The sequence below is a fragment of the Embiotoca jacksoni genome, unplaced genomic scaffold (assembly GCF_022577435.1).
Source record: "Embiotoca jacksoni isolate LCO1_2020_lvr unplaced genomic scaffold, fEmbJac1.0.p SCAF_15, whole genome shotgun sequence".
Taxonomy (NCBI): Eukaryota; Metazoa; Chordata; class Actinopteri; family Embiotocidae; genus Embiotoca; species Embiotoca jacksoni.
The window spans coordinates 1,357,084-1,377,650 of NW_027185285.1; the positions used below are offsets into that span (position 1 = coordinate 1,357,084).

The following is a 20,567-nucleotide window of genomic DNA, read 5'->3' on the forward strand; positions in this document are numbered from 1 at the left end:
CAGCTGATTGCGCTGTTTGCCTTTCATTTTCACTTAAGCTTATTTCCATTATTAATATATAGCTCCAAGTAACAACATAAGTCACGTCAGGCCTCTGAACACAGTGAGGTCCTTACAACAGAAACTTACAACGACATAGATCATCTTATCTGCATGTCATGTTCAGGTTTGTACCATGAAACACTTCATCATCAATAAGGAACACGCAAGCACATAAAAATCCATCCATCTGTGTCTCAGCAGCAGCTTTTTCACATAATTCTGTGTGGAAAACCTGCAGCTGCTCTGTGGTTTGTATTATAAACTCAATATTTTTTTCAATTATGTTCATCCACTCCCAGCCTGCTTATTTCCCTCGTTAACCTGTCTGGTTCTTGTTTGAATTTCTGGCAATGACAAATGACACGATCGACAAATTCTTTGGCTTCGACACAGGGAGGCACTGTTGGACAATACAATATCACACTGGAAGTACCTTAACCTGACTGACAAAAACAATCTGGAGTGACGTGAACAGCAAACACCTAAACAAATGTAACGCAAGCCCAAGTGAAGCTGGGCCCAGGAGAATAAATCACTCTAGTGTATTGTGGGTGGTTTCATGGTAAAGTGTGAGGAAAAGGTCATTTTGCATCTGCACCTGTCAAAGTAGAAGTTTGTTTTTGATGTGCACAATATGTCAGACACAACTTTATAAAGAAATATAGCTATATTAACCAACACAATGTATAAAAGAGGTGAGAGAATAAAAACAAATTCAGTTTTTATTCTCTCACCTCTTTTATACATTGTGTTACACTATATATACATTATACTATTAAAATTCAGAATAGTAATATTTGCACATGTTCACTCAAACCTGGACAGTCTGCTTTCTTTGATTCCTGCTGTACTACCTTATTTTAGTCATCATCCACCTACTGCATGCATTGTGTGCATAACGGTTACCGTGTTTATTTTCCACTCTGTGTTCCACCCCAGGTTTGGTTGCTGTCATGCACAGGAAGTTTCTCTTCTGCTTTTTTGCTTTTCTGCTTCTGCGGTTTTGGTGTGTGTGTTAGAGTTACTCCCCTCTCCTTCCTCTCACACGCAGGTCTCTACTCAACTCATCAGAGCAGTTCTTGGTCAACTATAGTGGAGATTAGTTAGTGAGACACAGGTATAGGTCTTTTCTCAGATTCCTGGCACGCCATAACAAGGATTGTTACCTTATTCTCAAAGGTACTTGTAGACAGAGAGGTTAATTACAGGGCAAGAATGAGGACAATCTACGTTTTTTCATCACCCGCCCTGTCCTCAGGACCAAGGCGGATTTAACACACCAGAGACTTGATGTTCGTCCACCAGAAGGCCCAAGACTCAGTTTGATTTGGGCCTTGTCATTTGGAGTGACCGCCTCACTCTGCTTTGGAATACATTGATTTCTTAGGGGAAGGGGTTTGTGTCAAGCTTTCCTCCTGGATTACTTGTGGAGATTAGTGATGGGGAACGCAGCCGGAGGGGCCTTGGACTACGAACCGGCTGATGGCCGAGAGGCGAGGAACTCAGTCGGGGCATCGTCAACGATGAGTGACCCCACACCAACCTTGCAGAAGAAGAAGTCGGCTCCCCCCAAACTTCCAATGCCTCCAGAGCAGGAGCTGGAGGAGCGCTTCAATGTGGTGCTGGTGAGTGGCTGCACAGAAGAGGACACACACCCTCAGCCTTGTGCTTACGAAAACACAGAGATTACACATTTGGTTTTCTCCTAGAAGCAGAAATGATTTGAAATGATAAGGCTAGAAAAGGGTAACAAGTGCATGGACGGCCAGCCGGCCCCAAGAGGAAGTTGAGCAAGACATTTACATGGCAGAAAACACAGGACCGGAAAGAGCTATTTCACCATTCTCTCAACTGTTTCACATCAAGTTGGAAAGCATGACATCAAAACTTGTTGTTTTTCCATTTACTCCTAATCTGGGATCAATTACATTTATTAAGCGAGAATAGTTAAATGCCCTATTTTTATTTTGTGGGCTGACCTAATTCATGATGTTGAGCAGGCCTAAAAAGATAAATAAGTTTATAAACTGTGATTGCATGCTGATACATCTCAATCAGTAGCATCAGTTAGTTTAAATAAGTAAATTGTACTTTGCCAACCTCTAGTTACAAATTTTCCACCTAAATGAGCTCGGTTTACCACATCGCTTTGCTTTCCACCCCCCGCAGAAAAAATATTAGGATGACATCATAGCTTATGGGATGGATGATGTATTTGAATAAACAGCATGACGTTTTCAGATACTTGTTTAAGCTCCATCTATTTGTCAGTATGTAAAGAGGGGGAAAAAAAAAAAAAATCATCTTTTCGACTTTAAAACCTAGATTAGAAGGATTAGTTTGATATTTTACTCCAGGAGCTCATTGGTTGTAATTTGTGAAGTATTTTTTAATGTCAAGTGTAGGGGAAGTCGGACTTGTCGAACTTTTTGTAACTGAAATACAAACAAATAGAACATATATAAACACCAACATCCATCTAAGTCTCAAAATCACTAAAAAGTTGTACTTAGTAGTCCTTGATGAGCATAAATAATGCATTAACACTGCATGTCAAAATTAATCCTGTTGGTATTTCACATAAATTTACAAATTTTCTTTGAGAATGGGAAAGTCATCACATGAGAAGACAAGAGAATATAGTGTGACTATAGTGGTGTTGTAATGTTGTGCTCACAAGATGGCCTGCTTCATGCCTGCAACACCCTCCAAACATTTTTTGAAAGTATGACCTCACTTCCTTTTTCTGCTAACTAAGTCTGAGTTAAATTTAAAACAGATGCCACTCTATAAAGTGACAGAATTGAGAATTTTAATGTTTACATCGACAAGGAAAAAAGCAGCCGACCTTCTACATTGTTTCTAAACTAATCTATACTTCATGTTCATAGAAGTACATGAGTTATCGGGGTTCTGCCACAGAACCCACAGCATGACCCCTCCCTTACCCCACCTAGATGAAACTGTAACTCCTCAGCATGAAACCAAAGGGTTATTTCCGTCTTTGAATTTAGTTTTTTTAAGGGGTGAAAAAAACCCCTGCAAACTGCTACTTGAGTGCAGTTAGATTCAAAATCCACACCCAGTGTCAAAGGAATTTACTGGTCTTGTTCGTAAATGTGTTTGGAGTTTTGTATCACGTACGTAATCAGAGGGAAAACTGATCCCTCACTGATCTGAGGGAAAACTGTATTAAAATGATCTTGAGAACGTAATTATTCACTTAATCAGCGATCAAAGAAAGCAAATTAAAGGAAAGCCTATTTGTTTCTCTTTTCCCTTACAGTAACTTTCTTTTTTTTTTTTTTTTGCACAAACTCCCCTGACTGGTTCTGAATCATTCATAATAAGAATAGGGAAATAACCCTTATATCTCGTGTTAAACATCGTTCTGTAGGTAGAGGGTGATAACTCAAATTGAAAATGCCCTTTTGGTAAGTAATATGTCAACTCTTCAGATGGATGAGTCAACCTCAACTGAGAAATCGTGGAGGAGGGAGGGGGGGGTGCTTGATCTGCATAAAGTTCTCCATACAGCTAAGAAGATAAATACTATGTCCAGTTTATGTTAGACAAAGATGTGAATTTTTTGTCTTTCAAAAAATAATTCAGAATTCACATTTTTTTGGTACCTATTGACAACCATGAACCATACATACATGTAAACACTGAGTCATCAGCCAGCAGGTAGTTACCACGCTTCCGCTTTGCACCGGAAGTGAAGTTGTGGTTTTCTCGATTTGAATATTGTTGCATTAGCAATAAAATTGACAACTTAAAACATGCAGTATAATATTTATGTGCCGAACAACGATGTAGATACATTAAATATATGTTCTGTTTTACCCCTGAATCATATCCTCACCTAATCTTTAAAGTCTGTTTGATCTCTTCAGGTTAAAACAGGCTCTCTCTTTCTGCTTTCTCTTTCAGGGCTACATGAACCTGCCTCCAGATAAACTGAAGCTACTGAGTCAGTATGACAATGAAAAGAAATGGGAGTTAGTCTGTGATCAGGTAAGAACTGTTGTTTGTTCATAAAGACTTGGTTTTGAAATTTAAACCTCAAAGTATGTCATGAAATTGAACAAGGTGACCTCACTGGGACAGAGTTCACACGTCACGTCAACACCCAGAGACGAGAGTCTGTGTGGTGAAGTGCAGTTTGCAGTATGAAAAGCTGGCAACATAGTTTCTGTGGTGGTAACTAATTGAGGCGTCGGCATGGAAACAGAGACCAGTTTGCAGGCAAGAATAGCTACAAATGATACGTGCTGGTAAATGTGCACCTTGGTCAGTCATCATTTGGGGTCAGTGATGAAATTAACTCTGCTGACAGAAAGCTTTGACATCATTCTCTGTGAAAACTTTGCCCTCAGGAGCGTTTCCAGGTGAAGAGCCCCCCGTCCACTTACCTGGCCAAGATCAAGAGCTTCTACCAGGATCAAGGAGGGGTGTCTCGCAGGGTCAGTAGAAAGCATCACCTTCCTTTCATATTAATTCTTATACCTACACAATAATGTCTTTCATGACTTTCATCTCTTCTGCTTCTGTAGTCAAAGAAACGGATCCAAGATGCCACACAGGTGCTCAAAGATTTGGAGATATCCCTTCGAACCAATCACATCGGGTGAGCATGTTTTTTTCAAATGGGTCCTGTTCAATGTTTATTTGGATATTTGATGTATCATGTGTTTTAGGTGCGCTAAAAATATCTGCATTTATGTATATATGTATGTATATGTGTATATGTATATATATAGTCTTGATAGAGTTTCTAAAATCTGTGTTCTTAGGTCGTTTTTTTTTCATTGTGATTTTTTATGTTAAGCACTTCATAGAAATGTTATTTAAAGGTGCAATATGTACTTTTCATGAATACAAAATTATTTGTGCATTCATTGCCACCAACTATCCATCAGTGCAGCGAAACCAGCGGCAGGAGTTTTCATTATTTGCTATTTTTACTCAGTAGCTCTACTAGTGGTGAAAAACTCCACAGAATACCTTTAAAATACAGGAGGTGCTAAAACAAAATGACAATTGTCATTATCATGATTCATGGTCAGTTTTTTATTGCATTAAAATAACAGCATTAACATTTTGCTGAACATAATTAAATTATAATAAAATTCCTTAAATTAAACAATCATTGCATTTATTAATCTTGTTTTTTAAAAATTATTATTATTTGTACATAGCATAAAGCCGTGCCACATCCACTGCATATATACTCTAAGATAATTTTCTATGTGCATCCCTAGATGAGCCATTAGATACAAAAATAAAGCTAAACTGTTGCAAGTGAGTCACATCCGGAAGAGTCAAAAAGTCAACAAACTTTTGTAATGTCAGTTACACAACAATAACCATGTAGCTTGATACCAAGTAAAGTTGTAACAGGAAACCTCTAGTGTCACATTCTTTATGATTTTCACACTTCTTTTGTAAGAGCAAGATTGTGTTATTCATTATTTGTTCTTAAATTACATCATCTTGATTTAAAGTCCAATCTTGGCTTAGAAACAAAATATTCATTAGTGTGTGATTCCTCACACTTTTTTTTTCTCGGGGTCTTTCTGAAGATGGGCGCAGGAGTTTCTCAACGAGCAGAATAAAGGTTTGGATGTTCTGGTGGAGTACCTGTCCCATGCACAAAGTGACACATGGTGAGTACTGACAGGATATGAAAAGGATATCTTCAAATCCGTCTCAGCTCCTACAACGAACCTATGTATCACCAAGGATGCATCTCTATCTTCACACTGTAGCTTTGATGTGGAGACTGTGGAAAATGGTGGCACCCTGTCAGACAGAGGAAAGTCAGCAGGCAGGTCAATGGAGGATCTGACCAAGAGCCCCAGCAGTTCTCAGTCCCATGGGATGACCAGAGCTGCTCGTGCACTGACTGTAAGGTAAGTCGCTCCAGGAATGAAAGGTTATTGAGGTACAGTATAGCTTTAAGAAACAATTCTTCAGATCCAGAGATGTTTCTACACATGATTTGGCTGTGTATTCAGTCTCCTCCTCATCATTGATGCTTATCAAAAAGGAGCCTTCTGCAGCATATACAGTAGCACGTACTGTACAGTCTGAAAATAAAAGTATCCAAAGCAAAAGTGGTGTGAGAGTGACTTCCTAGAGAACTTTGACCGTTCTTTCTTTCTTTCTTTCTTTCTTTCTTTCTTTCTTTCTTTCTTTCTTTCTTTCTTTCTTTCTTTCTTTCTTTCTTTCTTTCTTTCTTTCTTTCTTTCTTTCTTTCTCGTCCCGATTTTCTGTATTTTGACTTTGTTCAATGTTCGTTGCTTCCATGATACAAATGATTTCATAGAATAGTGACAACTCTGACTGATTTACTGTCTGAATTTTATTTTTTGGCCATCCTACTGCTTCTTTTTTGAAACAGACACTGACGAATACCTCATACCTTTCTCAGGCTCCCCTTCCTTCACATCGTTTGCTCTTTTCTTGTGTCTTTCCTTCTTTATTTTTCTTCCACTTGAATCCAAATTTCAGCTGTAAGACAGAAACCGTAGTTGTCAGAAAACAGTGCTGGAAGTCAGAGTTACAAGAGGCTAACTGATAGATGTGCTCAAAGCTCTTCATATATTTTTGCACATACAGTGGCTTCTCCTCCCTCAAAGCATTTATTCACGTGTCCATACACTTGTTATCCCTCCGCAGAATAAGCTCCACTCTTGTGAACAAGATGCATAAGAAGCCCCACTTATCCAGCCAGAGAGATGATGTACATGTGTGCATCATGTGCCTGCGAGCCATCATGAACTACCAGGTAGAGCCTCAGCAAGCTGTCGGTCGAAACACATCACTCAACCGATATTCTGTCTGTAAAATATGTTGTCAAAGTAAGAGATGTTTTTTTGCCAGTGGGATGACAAACATCCACTTCCTCCGCTTGCTTTCTCACCTGTCTGAGTGCTCCGATTGTTAGGAGTTGAACACAATTTGACACTCATCATTTTGTCATCTAAAGATCATGCTTTTTTTTTGCACTGTCATTTTTTTTTCTCAGGCCAAACACAAACACATTTCCAGCGTTGTTTTTTCGCATTAACTCTCTGTGGAACAGCTGTTTATGTCTCCTCTGTGCTTTCAGTCTGGGTTCAACCTGGTGATGACTCACCCGCGCTGCGTCAACGAGATCACCCTCAGCCTCAACAGCAAGAATCCCAGGTGAGCGCATTTGTGCGTGTGACACTAACTGTGCGTTATCTTACTGTCTGCATCCGTATCGAACCCCTCCTCCTCTTCCTCCTCCGCTGCCACAGGACCAAAGCTCTGGTGCTGGAGTTGCTGGCTGCAGTGTGTCTCGTCAGAGGCGGACATGACATCATCCTCTCTGCTTTTGACAACTTTAAAGAGGTGAAATTAGTTTATTTTCTTAATGGGAATTGAACCACATTTCAGTTGTCTCACTTGGCTTTAGCTGTTCAATCATCCCATTGCTCCAGACTTCCCTTATTTCATTACTCACCTTGTGAGTCAACACTATCCACCCCTCACATGCACTGTGGTCATAATTTTACCACATGTATAACAGTCATGCATCTCGGTGTATTTTAAAACTCAAGTGCAGTGCAGCAGTAACGAATATACCTTCAGTTTTATACTGAATGCATATTCTGATATGTTAATATCTATTCTCAGGTGAGCAGAGAAAAGAACCGCTTTGAGAAGTTGATGGAGTACTTCATCAGTGATGACAACAACATTGACTTCATGGTAGGACCACAAACTTATTACCTGTACCACTGCATGAACATGCACTATGAAACTGTGGCTGTAACTGAGACATAACTGTCATTGTGATTGTGTGCAGGTTGCCTGCATGCAGTTCATTAACATTGTGGTCCATTCAGTGGAGAACATGAACTTCCGTGTCCATCTGCAGTACGAGTTCACTCATCTTGGATTAGACAAGTATCTGGAGGTGAGCGTGTAAAAAAAAAAAAAGACACACAAGGTTTACTGGTGGTGTCATTAGCTGCCGTAGCTGACATTCGTCCAAAGTACATTTACTGATAAAAGTATAAACATAAATACATTTTTGTGTTCATCTGACTTTTGTGAACTCGCTATACAACTCGCTTTAGAAATATTTCACGTGTCTCTAATTATTTTCTGTTGTGTATAATAGCAGGTGTAGTATCAGCTGCTTATTGCCAATTAACCTGAATTTTAGGACCTTTTGTTTCCTTCATTGTTATTTACATAAAATTATCATGCTAATATAAATATGACGTATATGCTTCATATGTACATTATTTCTTTAAACAAGGTGTAAAAATCACATTATTCCATTAATAACCTTTGTAAATGATAATTTCTTCCCATAAAATGCCATTATTGTGTGTTTGTGCGTTAGAATCTGAAGCAAACAGAGAGCGAGAAGCTGCAGGTCCAAATCCAGGCCTACCTGGACAACGTGTTAGATGTAGGAGCTCTGCTGGAGGATGCTGAGAACAGAGGAGGGGTGCTGGAGCACGTGGACGAACTGCAGGAGCACAACATACAGGTCAGCCTCAAAATAAAGAAAGAGAGGAATCGCAAAGAGAGGCTCTGATGTTGCAGAGCGGCGAGTAAAGTGACGTTAACGCGATGCGTGTTGTGTTGCAGCTGAATGCCCGGCTTCAGGAGATTGAGACTCAGACCACAGAGAGAATATCTGATCTGGAGACTCAGTTCATGCAGGCCACCAAGGAGACGGAGCTGCTCAAAGTAAGTGCTGCCTCATGGCATGTGCAGTGTTTAGGAAGGTTAATTAGCCAACCATCACAGTGATTTGTTTAAATTAAGTCAGATGATTTACAGGTAAATTTAGTTTAATAATTCTAATACAAAATGGAAAATCTAATAATCTTCAATATAAAAAAGTATTTGTTTTGCGTTTGAGTTTTTCACCATGTTAGCAGCATAACTCTGAGGATGACGCCAGTTGGTCTGCATCTTCTGTCCAGACTGAAATATCAGCTAAAAAAAACAAAACAACTGGATAGATTGTCGTGAGTTTTTGCACATAAGTGTGGATGAAACGAAATAATACCAATTTGGTGATTGCTTGACTTTTTCTCTTGCATCACAATCATGCTGAGATTTTTGGTTAATGCCTCAGCTACTATTGGATGGTTCAAAGTTTGCACATATACTTATGTCCTCTTCAGGATGAATTCTAACTTGAACTAACTTGATCCTCTAACTTTTAATCTGCACCCATTACATGGTCAAAACTTAGTTTATGACTTGTAAAACGTATTCCCATCATCCTCAACTAGTATGCTTTTGTGTTTTTGCTAATTAGTAAATTTCCTAATGCTAAACTAGGACGCCGAACGTTAAATTTAAATTGAAAAATTACATTTTAAACTTAAAATCAGCATGTTAATATTGTCACTGTGAGCATCTTAGCATGCTGATGTTGGCTTTTAGCTCAAGGTGCTTTGGTGCATGATGCTCTTGTTTGGGAACAGATCCCTTTTAACCCCTGAAGGCAGTGCATTATATGCTCTTTGTGAAGATAATTTGAGTATCGTTCTGTATTTGTATTTGCATCTTACAGGAAAGCCTGCGAGATTCGTGTTCCCAGGTCAGTTCTCTGCAGCAGAGAGAGAGGGAGCGGGAGCTGGACAGGGAGAGGGAAAAGGACAGGGAGCGTCTGAGCTCCTCCGTCACTCAGACGACTTCAGAGCTGGACCAGAAGATCCAGGAGCTGCAGGAAAAGGGGCTGATCCGCCTGGGACGCACCGCCTCCGGAGGTCTGGACATCCAGGTCGTACCCGTCACAGTGGTCGAGTACGTCCAAAGCCCAGCTGGAGCTTCACAACTCAGCTCTCCAGACTCTGCTGAATCCACCTCCACAGCATCCAGCCCGCTCGCCTCTCCACCACCTCCTCCCCCTCCCCCTCCCCTTCCTGGTGGTCCAGGGCAGATTGCTCCTCCTCCACCGCCTCCACCTCCACCTCCACCTGGAGGTTTTGGTATGGCGTCCCCACCTCCTCCTCCACCTCTTCCTGGTGCTGGACCCCCACCTCCTCCTCCACCTCCTCCTCCACCTGGTGCTGGACCCCCACCTCCTCCTCCTCCACCTGGTGCTGGACCCCCACCTCCTCCTCCTCCACCTGGTGGTGGACCCCCACCACCTCCTGGAGCACCAGACTCTCAATCTGGTGAGGATGCTGTGAGAAAATTTGAAAGCACTGTAAACTGTAATGAGCTTGGTCAGTAAAGATCTTATTTGTTTGTCTGCTTCTCTCGTTTTTTACTTCCTCAGGGTTTAAGAGTAAGAAAGCTATTCAGACCAAGTTCAAGATGCCGCTGTTAAACTGGCAGGCTTTAAAACCAAACCAGGTGACGGGCACAGTCTTCAATGAGCTGGATGATGAGCAGGTCTTAGGGGTAAGAACACCATCCTCCATTTTCAAGATGCACTGCTCGGCATATCAATACAGAAGACTGAAGGTTTCTAATGTGAGCAACCTTGAAATGAAAATACCTTTTTCCATCTTCGCCTTCTCTGGCTCTCGTTCCGTCTACATCAGGATTTAAACATGGAGATGTTCGAGGAACAGTTCAAGACGAGGGCTCAGGGTAATCCAACAGATTTGTCCAAGGTCAAGAAGAAGACGGTCCAGAAGACCCCCAGCAAGACGTCCTTGATTGATAGCAACAAGGCCAAGAATCTGGCAATCACTCTACGCAAGGGGAGAATGAATCCGTCCGATATCTGCACTGCCATAGAGATGTATGTTTCTGGTGCACTATTAACCTTTTTGAGCTTCCTCCTCAAAAATAGACTCATCCTGTCCCTGCCAGCAATCTGTCTCTCAAACTTTGATGCATCCACTAATTCTGACATTTGTTTGCACAGGTACGACCAGCAGTCTTTGTCCATAGATTTACTGGAACTGCTCGAACACTTCATACCATCAGACTTCGAGATGAAGCTTCTGGCCAACTATGAGAAAGATGGACGTCCGCTGGAGGAGCTGACTGACGAAGACCAATTTATTTTACGCTTTGGGAAGATTCCTCGTCTGAGTCAGCGAATAAACACGCTCACTTTCATGGGCAACTTTCCAGAGAGCGTGAAACGCCTGCAGCCGGTCTGTCTGTTAAATGCATTGTTACTTGGGCTGCAAGAGATTTGAACCACATGTATTGATTTGTTTTTTTTCTTCATCCACAGCAACTGAACTCCATCATTGCTGCATCCATGTCCGTCAAGTCTTCAACCAAACTGAAAAAGATCTTAGAAGTAAGTAAAACAACAACAAAAAACATGTAGCTTTTCTAAATGAGAGATTTTACACAAGTCACCTCATGTGTTTCCTTTCAGATCGTCCTCGCCTTCGGCAACTACATGAACAGCAGCAAGAAAGGTGCAGCTTATGGTTTCCGGCTGCAGAGTCTGGACCTGGTAAGTAACTTTTGTTTGTGCATTTATTCCTTCACTTCAAAGAAACTTTAAATCAGCTTTGTCACTGTCTTCTCGTTTCAGCTGTTGGAGACCAAATCCACCGACCGCACGCAGACGCTACTTCACTTCATCACCAATATCATCCAGGAAAAATACCCCGACTTGGCCAACTTCCACACTGAGCTTCACTTTGTAGACAAGGCGGCCCTTGGTACATGCACACACTCAAGCTGACCAGTTATATGGCTCGCTATTTAATTTGGGAATGTGTTTTAAAGTCATTTCTGTTTCTTTGCCAGTGTCCCTGGACAGCATCCTTCAAGACATCCACTCGTTAGAGAGAGGAATGGAGATGACCAAAAAGGAGTTCCTGGTGCAGGACGACAGCACCGTGTTGAAGGAATTCATCAAAACAAACAGTGAGCAGCTGGAATCTCTGATCAAAGACGGCAAGACAGCGCAGGTGAACATGCAGTTCATATCAAACGTACACACAACGCTGAACAACATTTTATCGCGTAACACACGAACATCTGCTGCTCTCTGTTCAGGAGGCTTACGGCTCTGTGGTGGAGTATTTCGGAGAGAACCCCAAAACCACGCAGCCCTCCATGTTTTTCCCCATGTTTGGGCGCTTCATAAGGGCCTACAAGGTGAGAGTGTATGGTGGGTTTCTGATGTTTATCCAGTACGAACGCTGCATTGCATGCTAATCGTTTTCCCTCTGATTGAACGCAGACAGCACAGCAGGGGATTGAGCAGAGAAAGAAAATGGAGAGCGAGAGCTGTGAGGTGAAAGAGTCACCGTCTCCAAACAAGGCTGCAGCACAAAAGGTAAGAAACTAAACATATTTAAGAGAATACACATTCGAGATTCGTAGACTGGTAATCTTGTGTTATTTTACAACATAAAAACATCATCTGAAACTAAATGATCTTAAACATAATTTATCAGGAGAGAAATTCAAAATTTACTTAAAATTACTTTTATTTTTTGTACTTCTTCTAGGGGCCTGGGATGCCTAAGATGCCCCAGATGGACCTGATAGCAGAGCTGAAGAAGAGGCAGGTGAAATCGCCAGTACGCGAGGGGAAGGACGGCGCTCTGGAGGACATCATCACAGGTACAGTAACGCGGTGCCTCCTGCAGGGGACACATGGGAACATTTTAAGCTCGTGTGTTGCATGTTTGATGCTTAAAATGTGAAATTCCACCTTCACGTCAGCGCGCCTGTCACTGCTCTTCCTCAGATCTGAGGAACACACCGTACAGGCGGACAGATGGTCGTCGGCCACCGCAGCGCCAGGACACTTAAGCCGCTTCTGGTTCAAGATTTTTTTTTTTTTTTTTTTTTTTAACTGGAATCACATTCAAACATACAAGCAAAAACAACATGCTGTACATACAATATATCAAAATATATCATTAGCCATATGTCAGCTTGCACTAACAACAGTTTAGTGTGAATTTGCTCTGTAAATATTTTTGATAATGAACAGTTTATACATTTTATTCAAAATCCTCCATAAAAACTATTTGTGTGGCGCCTTATGGCTTTTTATGGTCGAACTTCTATTGACACCAAAAAATTATGACTTTGCTTTGAAAATAAAGCTATTTTTTAACCACTGTGTTTCATTTTGTATTTTATTTTTCCAATATTAAGAGGTTTGACCTGACAAAAATGCAAGATGTTTTTAAAGTGAAATACAATACAGCATGAAGTCAATATGAAGCAAGATCAGACGCCACGACTGTACAAGAGAGCTGCACTTTATTGGACACACAATCACAGCAAATTATGTACAAAAGAAGGCAGGTTCAACTGCCTGCTGTCTTCTCACAGGAAAAACACACATTTCTCACAGAGTATCATGGCATCCACACTGATAAATTAGTATCTCCAGTATCAGTAGGCTTTTAAATTTATATATCATTATATTATAGATCTATTTTCTGTATTATTTTTGTTCTTATATCACACTACTCTACAAATGGGAGAATCACTCTGTGGGAAAGACTACACCGTCCCCGGTGACTTCTCTGGTTGGGGTGCGTTCAAGCATTCTGAATTCTAGACGTCCACCACTCTTTGCCACTATCGTCATCGTCACGTAACGTCACAGTAAGACTGAACATGCCTGTGTCACAGATACCAAAATAATGTCTCATTCCTCATGTTTGTAAACCTCGAACACAGAACCACCTCTCCTCCTCTCTCTCTTTCTCATTTTTTTGAGAAAACATGTAGACAACATTTTTTTAATCAACTGCACCGTGCGATTGCTTGAGACTATACATGCATTGTTTTGTATATACCTTTGTACCCATCGTCATAGTTTATTAATAAAACATCTTCTTTTGGACATAACAATTGGCTGAACTCGCTAGGAATGACTCGGCCTATTTACAGGTCAATTTTGTTTTTCTACTTGTGATGCCAAGATTTTTGAACATCCACACATTCATGTAAAAATCTCATATACATACTATAGAATGTAGGTTCATTATAAAAAAAAAGATACAATGGCAAAAAGAAAAGATAAAACTTAAAATTCCTACAACTCCACATGATTCCCTTATTTATCCATCTTGTTGATTTTTTTTTTGTTGATTTTTTTTAACTTTTATAGATTAGCTAAACTGCTACTTAAAGCCACTCAGGCCAACAACTGGAGCAGGAAAAGCAACAAAACTTACATCCACCTGTTGATTAAGAGCGACTCATCTCTGAATCTTTCTGCACTGAGCATCCAGACGGCCGCCATTCCTGTTCACATGCAAACATGACGCGGAGGAAAATTAAAGCCAAGTGTCAAAGCAGCAAGGCCTCGCATGAAGCCTTTTGGGCCCATAAACTGACCTTTCACAGTAGTTAACCACAATATCTGTGTTTTTCTGACCATCTCCAACATCACTAATACCACCTGAATCACAAATACAGGATGGGGTGAAACCAAAACAGCCAAACCATGGGTACGGAAAAAAACCTCCCCCTCCCAGAAAAAAAAAAAAAAAATAGTAGCAAAATAAGTCCCGACACACAGGCACTGGTCCAGCCTCTTATACCTTAAAGTGACTCTTCACATAAGGAGGCAAAAGGTGCAGACGAGCTGGACAGGCGTTTTCAGGAACGCGCTTTTCATAAATAAAAATTACACTAGATCTAACTCAGTGCTCGTAATTAAAATCCTAGAATTTCAAAATGAACTTCAGTGTATATTACAGAGGCTAACTGTCATCTATACAGATATTTTAAACAAATATAAAAATGTTCTGCATATGGATAAATAATCTCAGTGTGAAATGTAATATCTCTCTCAATGAATTAAAAAAGAAAAGTCTGTACAAAATGGTCACTAAGATATAAAACAGAAGAGATGATGACATTTTACAGTATATAATTGGATCTAGTCCTATATATATATCACATTTTCTTCACAATTATAATATCATACACAAACATCTCACTTAGATATATTTATATATGTATATTTCTTCTGTTAAATTTCAAGTTTGCATGAGTTTTTCTGATTGCCAGAGGCATCTGCTGTGAGTGTGTTCAACATGCCCTCTCAGCCTCCAGCCATGTTGAAATCACAGCCCACTAACACTCGTCTTGGGGGGGGGGGGGAAACAAAAAACTAAAATCAGTCCAGAGAGCACTGTCACGCAATTCTGGGAGGGTTTCATTTCAGACGTTACTTGGGGAAAGCAGCTAAGCGTGCATACTTCCTCCCCAACGCTCACCAGATGCAAATGCAGCAAATTTAACTTGGAGAGTTATGGATTTGAGTGTGGAACAGCATGAGTAAGTGAATTTCTTTCATTTGACTTCACTCAAAATGAAACCCAGGGCATGAACCTGCCTGGCAGAGCCACAGAGCTCCTGGGGTGAGGCTTAATTTGCTGTGCTGTGAGCTTGCAGTTTTGCACTCTGTTCGAGCTGGGGGAGTGTTTAGTCAAATGCCACCGCTGCAACCTGACACACACTCTGCATTTCAAGTGCTGTTTTTTCTTCTTTCTGTGAAAAATGGGAACAAGCCAGTTCTCACAGCTTCTTCTTTGGGTAAAAAGTGTTTGTCTGTCATCGCTGTTGATCTAATACTGTAATACAAGATCATTCTGGGATTTCTGGCAAGAACAAAGTCTTAGAGGCACTGGGAAAAAACATGGTTACAGGTCCTTGCAGACAAACACGCAGGAGTATGTCAAAAGCAAAGAGCACTGCCTGGGTAAAATTGAGTGCTAATTACATATTGCACACATTGTTCATAATTGAGGCCCATCACACTTTGTCAGAGAATAACCTCAACGAAGTGGTTTTCATTTTTAGCTACGCCCCACACCAAAGACAAAGCAAAGTGAAAGGGGCAGGGAAAGAACAGCCGCTTAACAGCTCTCTGACTGTCAAACCCTTCCTCTCATCTCTTTGGGTCTTTCATATCACAAGCACTCTCGATGGAGACGGGGCGCGTCAAAGCCGGCGTCATGAAAGTAGCCTTCAAACACATGTCCCCAAACTAATCCCCTCTCCTCAAGCTGCCTACTCTTTGACATGAGCCCCTTTGCTCATGTTTTAATCTCAATGCCACAAAGAATCGATTTCACACAGTCGTTCTGGAGAACAACTGAAAAGAATCACTTTGTCTGTGACTGTCCGTTCAACCGCGTCACCTCCCCAGCAGCCAAAACACACAGGACAGGCAGCTGCAAAATGGTTCCTTAGGCAGGGTTTACACTTAGGAAATCACTGACAGGCCGTTTGCTGTGCTTTGAATAATCATAAATTCATTCATAAGTGTTTCAGGTTTCTGATGCATGTAATAAAACCAAAGCAGTATCTGTAATATGATGTGCAGCACATTAAATGTGCGGGGAATGTTTGTTGTTTTGCCTTCACGAAACATTTGTCGCTTTGAGGTTTGTGCTTGTCATTGTTAACCAGATTCACAAAATCTTAATTAGCAGGACGAGTTGTGTGCTTTACACTTCTATATTCTTCTCTCAGGCCCTCAAGGACCAATCTATAAATCTGAAGTCAAAATATGTGCTGATTAACAATTTTCATTTTCTCAAACATTGTCAGATGTTTAAGTGCCATCAACTCTCTATAGTGGAAGATAACTTTTGAATATGTAGTGTTTTACAATAAGGCCTGCAAATTGCTGAAAACTGTAAGAACTGCTTTCCATCATTAAATTTGGACACAAGTGTCCCAAAACATCTGTAGCTCAGATTCCTTAAAGGTTGAGATCATGTTCTGGTCAATATGTATATATATATATATATTTTTGTATATCACTGAGTGCTCTTTATCAGTGATGCAACAGATGTGACTTAAAATGAATCGTCACACAAAATTTACTGAAAGAAAAAAAACTAGTCGAGTCTGTGCTGTACAGCTTGGCTTTACAAGTGCATGTGGGACAGACTGTGTGTGTGTGTGTGTGTCTGTGTGAGAGAGTGTATGTGTGTGTGTGTATTATTCATCACTGTCTGTGCTCGAGTCTTTGGGATGGGTTCTGATGTCGGGTGCTAAAATGCCAGAGCAAACTGTGAGATGCTACTGTGGAAACATCCTGATTGTCATAATAAACATGTGAGTACACAAATACAGAAAAATCAGTATACAATTCATCACTTGCATTTTTCCCTTCTGTTTGTGTAATTGTGCCTCCTTGTTGTGTTTTAAACAGACGTGCTGTTTCAAGACGGCTCCCGACGGTGTGCTTTTGTGAATATACTGCCGTTTTCTGTTTTCAATTACTCGCTCCTAATTACTGATGCAAAAATTGCATTTTGTGGGGATGCACATAAACATCTGAATGCAGCAGTAAATTAAAGCCGAATGAGAGACAGAGGAATGTACAGGAGAGCGAGAGCACTCATGTAAACTCTTTACACAGTGTGTACGAACAGAGGGGAAAATATAGCACCAGTTCAGAGTTTAAAACACAGGTTGATACAAGAAAAGCCACAAATGGCCATTTAACACAAACCAGCTTGAAACCACAATCCTCATCTCGGTTTACATCTGACTTCTTCTTCTTTCTTTTTTTTTTACTTGTCTGAGTGGACTCACAATCTGCTAGGTGATGCAGCTAAAGTGAAAGCAATACTCTCCTGAACACACACAACTACTAGACTCACTTGGTGATTATTGCAGCTCTATTTTTTTATGATCGACGTCACAGTCTAGATATTTGATCTATACCACTAATGACCCATTGAGTGAGGGTATATATGAAAATGGTGGTGTCAGTAAACACATCCAGACCACATCAGCTTATAGCAGGCAGGCAGCTGGTGGGAGGGAGGGGGGGGGGAGGAATGGAGGGGGAAGGGGGGCATTTGTGCGCTCTTTATCTGGGGAACTGGCAGTACGACTGTGTGGAAGATCTGCAGAGGAGCTATGGGACCGGATCAGAGTAAGAAAGTTGTCCAAGAAGACGAGTGTGACACCATTTACAGTGTGGTGGATCTTGTCATGGACTGATGAAGACTCTGCAGACTGGAGTCCAAAATTAGAGAGAAAAACAAAAACAAGAAAAGAAAAACCCCCAAAAGTCCTGAAAGAACAAACGAGTAAAAAAAAAAAAAAAAAAAAAAGACAGATTTTTCCGTAATGTACTTGTTATCTCTTTATGGTTCATGATGTCACATCTGTCCCGTGTCCTCATCCTCCTCCTACTTATCACCAAGTGTTGTCTTGTTCACCAACTTGCTGCCACCATCCTTGCAGCTGTTGAAGCTTGAGCTGTCAAAGCTACGACTATTGGGCTTGAAAACCCCAGAGATAAGAGTAGAGGGACTCAGAGGGGTGGGAGAGGAGGGGGACAGGGAGGGAGTAGGGGTGGTGGGTGAAGAGGAGGAGGAGGAGGAGGAGGCGGTGGGAGTCGGGGAGGAGGACTGACTGCTGGGCAGGGACTGGGAGGAGGCTCGCTGCTCGCGTAGAAGGCGATGTTGACGTAAGGTGGAGGAGAGGAGCAGGGCCTCGGCGCTCAGACCGGAGGCCGACAGGCTCGCCAGGAGGGCCTTCGCTTGGCTTGAGGAGGCTGTCAGGGTGGGCGTTGCCCCATCCTGCGGGTACTTCCTCAGGCCGGGGGCAAACGCCGCTGCAGGAGAGGCCACTCGGCCTGACAAAATGCCCGTTTTGATACCAGAGAGGTATGGCTCAATACTGCCACCGGTGCTGTTGGTCCCCAAGGCCTTCAGGTGGAGCGGGGACACAGAAGACAGGAGGGGGGTAGAGGAGGAACGTAAACAGATGAGGTTTGCAGGGGTCAAAAGGGGAAATCATGAAAAATGAAAGTCTTAAAATTGGTTGCGGCTGGGTACTGTGCCCTGCAGCACCTTCCCTTACCATTACAGTCAAACATGCCTGTGCAAGCATGCTTGTACACGCACGCACGCGCACGCACACACACACACACACACACACACACACACACACGCGCGCGCGCACGCACGGACGCACTCATCCACCAATGCACACAAACTGGGTTCAGAGCATAGTCAGGGGTGAACACTGGAGAAGTGAAAGTAGCTGATAGAGGGGGTGGGTGGATGTGTGTATCTCTGTAGTCGGGCGAACAGGAGGAGGAGGAGGAGGAGGAGGAGGAAGCTGAAGAGGCTTGACACGGAAAGGTCGCTCACTGCTGCAGGGTTACAGGTACAGGAGGACGGGCAGGCCGGGTGGTGACGGGCAGCACAGGTTCACACGGGGTGACGGGGTGGGTGAGGAGGCGCCGCAGGAACAAGTGTCAGAAGAAACACGTAGTGGAGGGATGGGGAGTGAAAACAGAACAGGAGACAAACACAGGAGATTGTTATTCAGGTTGATATCAGCATGTGTGATGACACAGGCTGCCATCTACACATGATGACCAAACTACTGATAGCATTGATAAGGTGCAACAGTGAAGGAGGTCAACGGTAATTACACTGTTGACCACCTTTATTTTGACACTTGTTTTAATGACGTTCACTCGTTACAAATATTCCAATGGACAGACAGTATCACACTTTCAGTCCCTTCATGTAATGTAGGAGTGAACCAGTAGATGGCACTGTTTCAACAGTATGAAACTTGTGGGCAACACCTACACAACATATAATTGTCTCTCTTTTGTTTGTTTTCTGTGCAGGTGACACAACGCACCTGAGTGACGACAGGATGATTTAGAGCATTCGTCTGTTATAAGAAAGCAAAACCCGGCTTTTTAATTACACTTCAGAGGAGTTTTATTTACACCTTTAATAGGAAGCAACAGGAGAAAAGTTTTTTTTTTTTGCTGCAGCTCTAAAAGTTTTACAAGGTGTTTGTTTTGGATTATGGGGATTAGATCTGCATGAAAGGAGAGCAGGTGCGCTCGTCTAGACCGCGCTGCTGGGAGGCTTTCACCTGCTCTGTTGCGGTTCCAGAGTCTGTGCTGCCAACCGTTCCCAGAGAGCAGGGCTGTTCCTTCTGCTCGAGGAACTCCTCTCAAGCCTGGCCGACGCATTTATTCTGCTCTGTGAGAGTGGGAGAGCGGACTCCCTTCATCTCACGTACTCAGAGCTGCCTGCCAAGCGACAGCCTCCAAGGAAAGGCCTTCACTACCCCAACCTCATGCCCAGCACCTTTAACTAGACTGTTTTACCGCCAGAAGTAATGAGAGGCCAAATGGGAAATGGAAATGGGGTTTTGCAGCGTGAAAGTGATTCACATTGTCATGGCTTCCTTGATCTGTGCCAAAGCAAACGAGGAGAAATTGTGCCTTTGAACTGTCTGTTCTTACCCAGCACATTGATTTGAAGGATCCTCATGCCTGGAATGTGCTAATACCTCTGAGTGAAGCTTTGGTGAGTAGACAGCCCGAGCACAGCGGCACAAAGCACCATCAGAAAAGCTCTGTTCATTTTAATACCCGCAATTAACACACACAGATAACATCAGAGTTGAACCAAACAAAGAACTTGGCGCTCTGAAAAAAACTCTAACATTAATGCTCTTTTTTTTTCTCTCTCCAATTATCAAGTCTATTTATGTCAAATTGTTTGCAGGAATATTTTTAGGCTGGCCAACCTAAATCCAATCCCAAAATC

General features: G+C 41.9%; 2 protein-coding genes across 14 annotated transcripts in view; one reads left to right on the plus strand and one right to left on the minus strand.

Annotated features, from left to right (window-relative positions):
• Window positions 1–1,105: 1,105 nt before the first annotated feature.
• Window positions 1,106–12,844, plus strand: fmnl1a (formin-like 1a). The gene is made up of 25 exons (XM_069148709.1): window positions 1,106–1,667; window positions 3,976–4,059; window positions 4,422–4,508; window positions 4,599–4,672; window positions 5,628–5,711; window positions 5,814–5,957; window positions 6,727–6,835; window positions 7,160–7,236; window positions 7,332–7,425; window positions 7,711–7,785; window positions 7,883–7,993; window positions 8,429–8,578; window positions 8,680–8,781; window positions 9,620–10,226; window positions 10,331–10,455; window positions 10,599–10,801; window positions 10,928–11,162; window positions 11,246–11,314; window positions 11,396–11,476; window positions 11,558–11,687; window positions 11,776–11,939; window positions 12,028–12,129; window positions 12,215–12,310; window positions 12,486–12,600; window positions 12,728–12,844. The coding sequence occupies exons 1-25, from the start codon at window positions 1,482–1,484 to the stop codon at window positions 12,790–12,792; spliced, it is 3,369 nt and encodes a 1,122-aa protein (XP_069004810.1). The 5' UTR covers window positions 1,106–1,481; the 3' UTR covers window positions 12,793–12,844.
• Window positions 12,845–13,234: 390 nt separating this feature from the next.
• The window catches only part of srcin1a (SRC kinase signaling inhibitor 1a), a 103,630-nt gene continuing 96,297 nt past the window's right edge, over window positions 13,235–20,567 (minus strand). For 11 of the 13 annotated variants that reach the window (XM_069148703.1, XM_069148701.1, XM_069148699.1 and 8 more), the window contains one exon: window positions 18,673–19,138. In XM_069148703.1, the coding sequence (XP_069004804.1) occupies window positions 19,133–19,138 (6 nt within the window). In that variant the 3' untranslated portion in view covers window positions 18,673–19,132. Of the gene's footprint in view, window positions 19,139–20,567 lie in introns of all 13 variants that reach the window. The other 2 variants (XM_069148706.1, XM_069148694.1) reach the window with 2 other exon arrangements.

Excerpts from the sequence above, each read along its gene's own strand:
- fmnl1a (XM_069148709.1), top strand. The coding sequence starts at position 1,482 with ATGGGGAACGCAGCCGGAGGGGCCTTGGACTACGAACCGGCTGATGGC. Across the intron at positions 5,712-5,813 it reads CATGCACAAAGTGACACATG|CTTTGATGTGGAGACTGTGG; the intron begins GTGAGTACTGAC and ends TTCACACTGTAG. Across the intron at positions 11,477-11,557 it reads GGCTGCAGAGTCTGGACCTG|CTGTTGGAGACCAAATCCAC; the intron begins GTAAGTAACTTT and ends TTCTCGTTTCAG.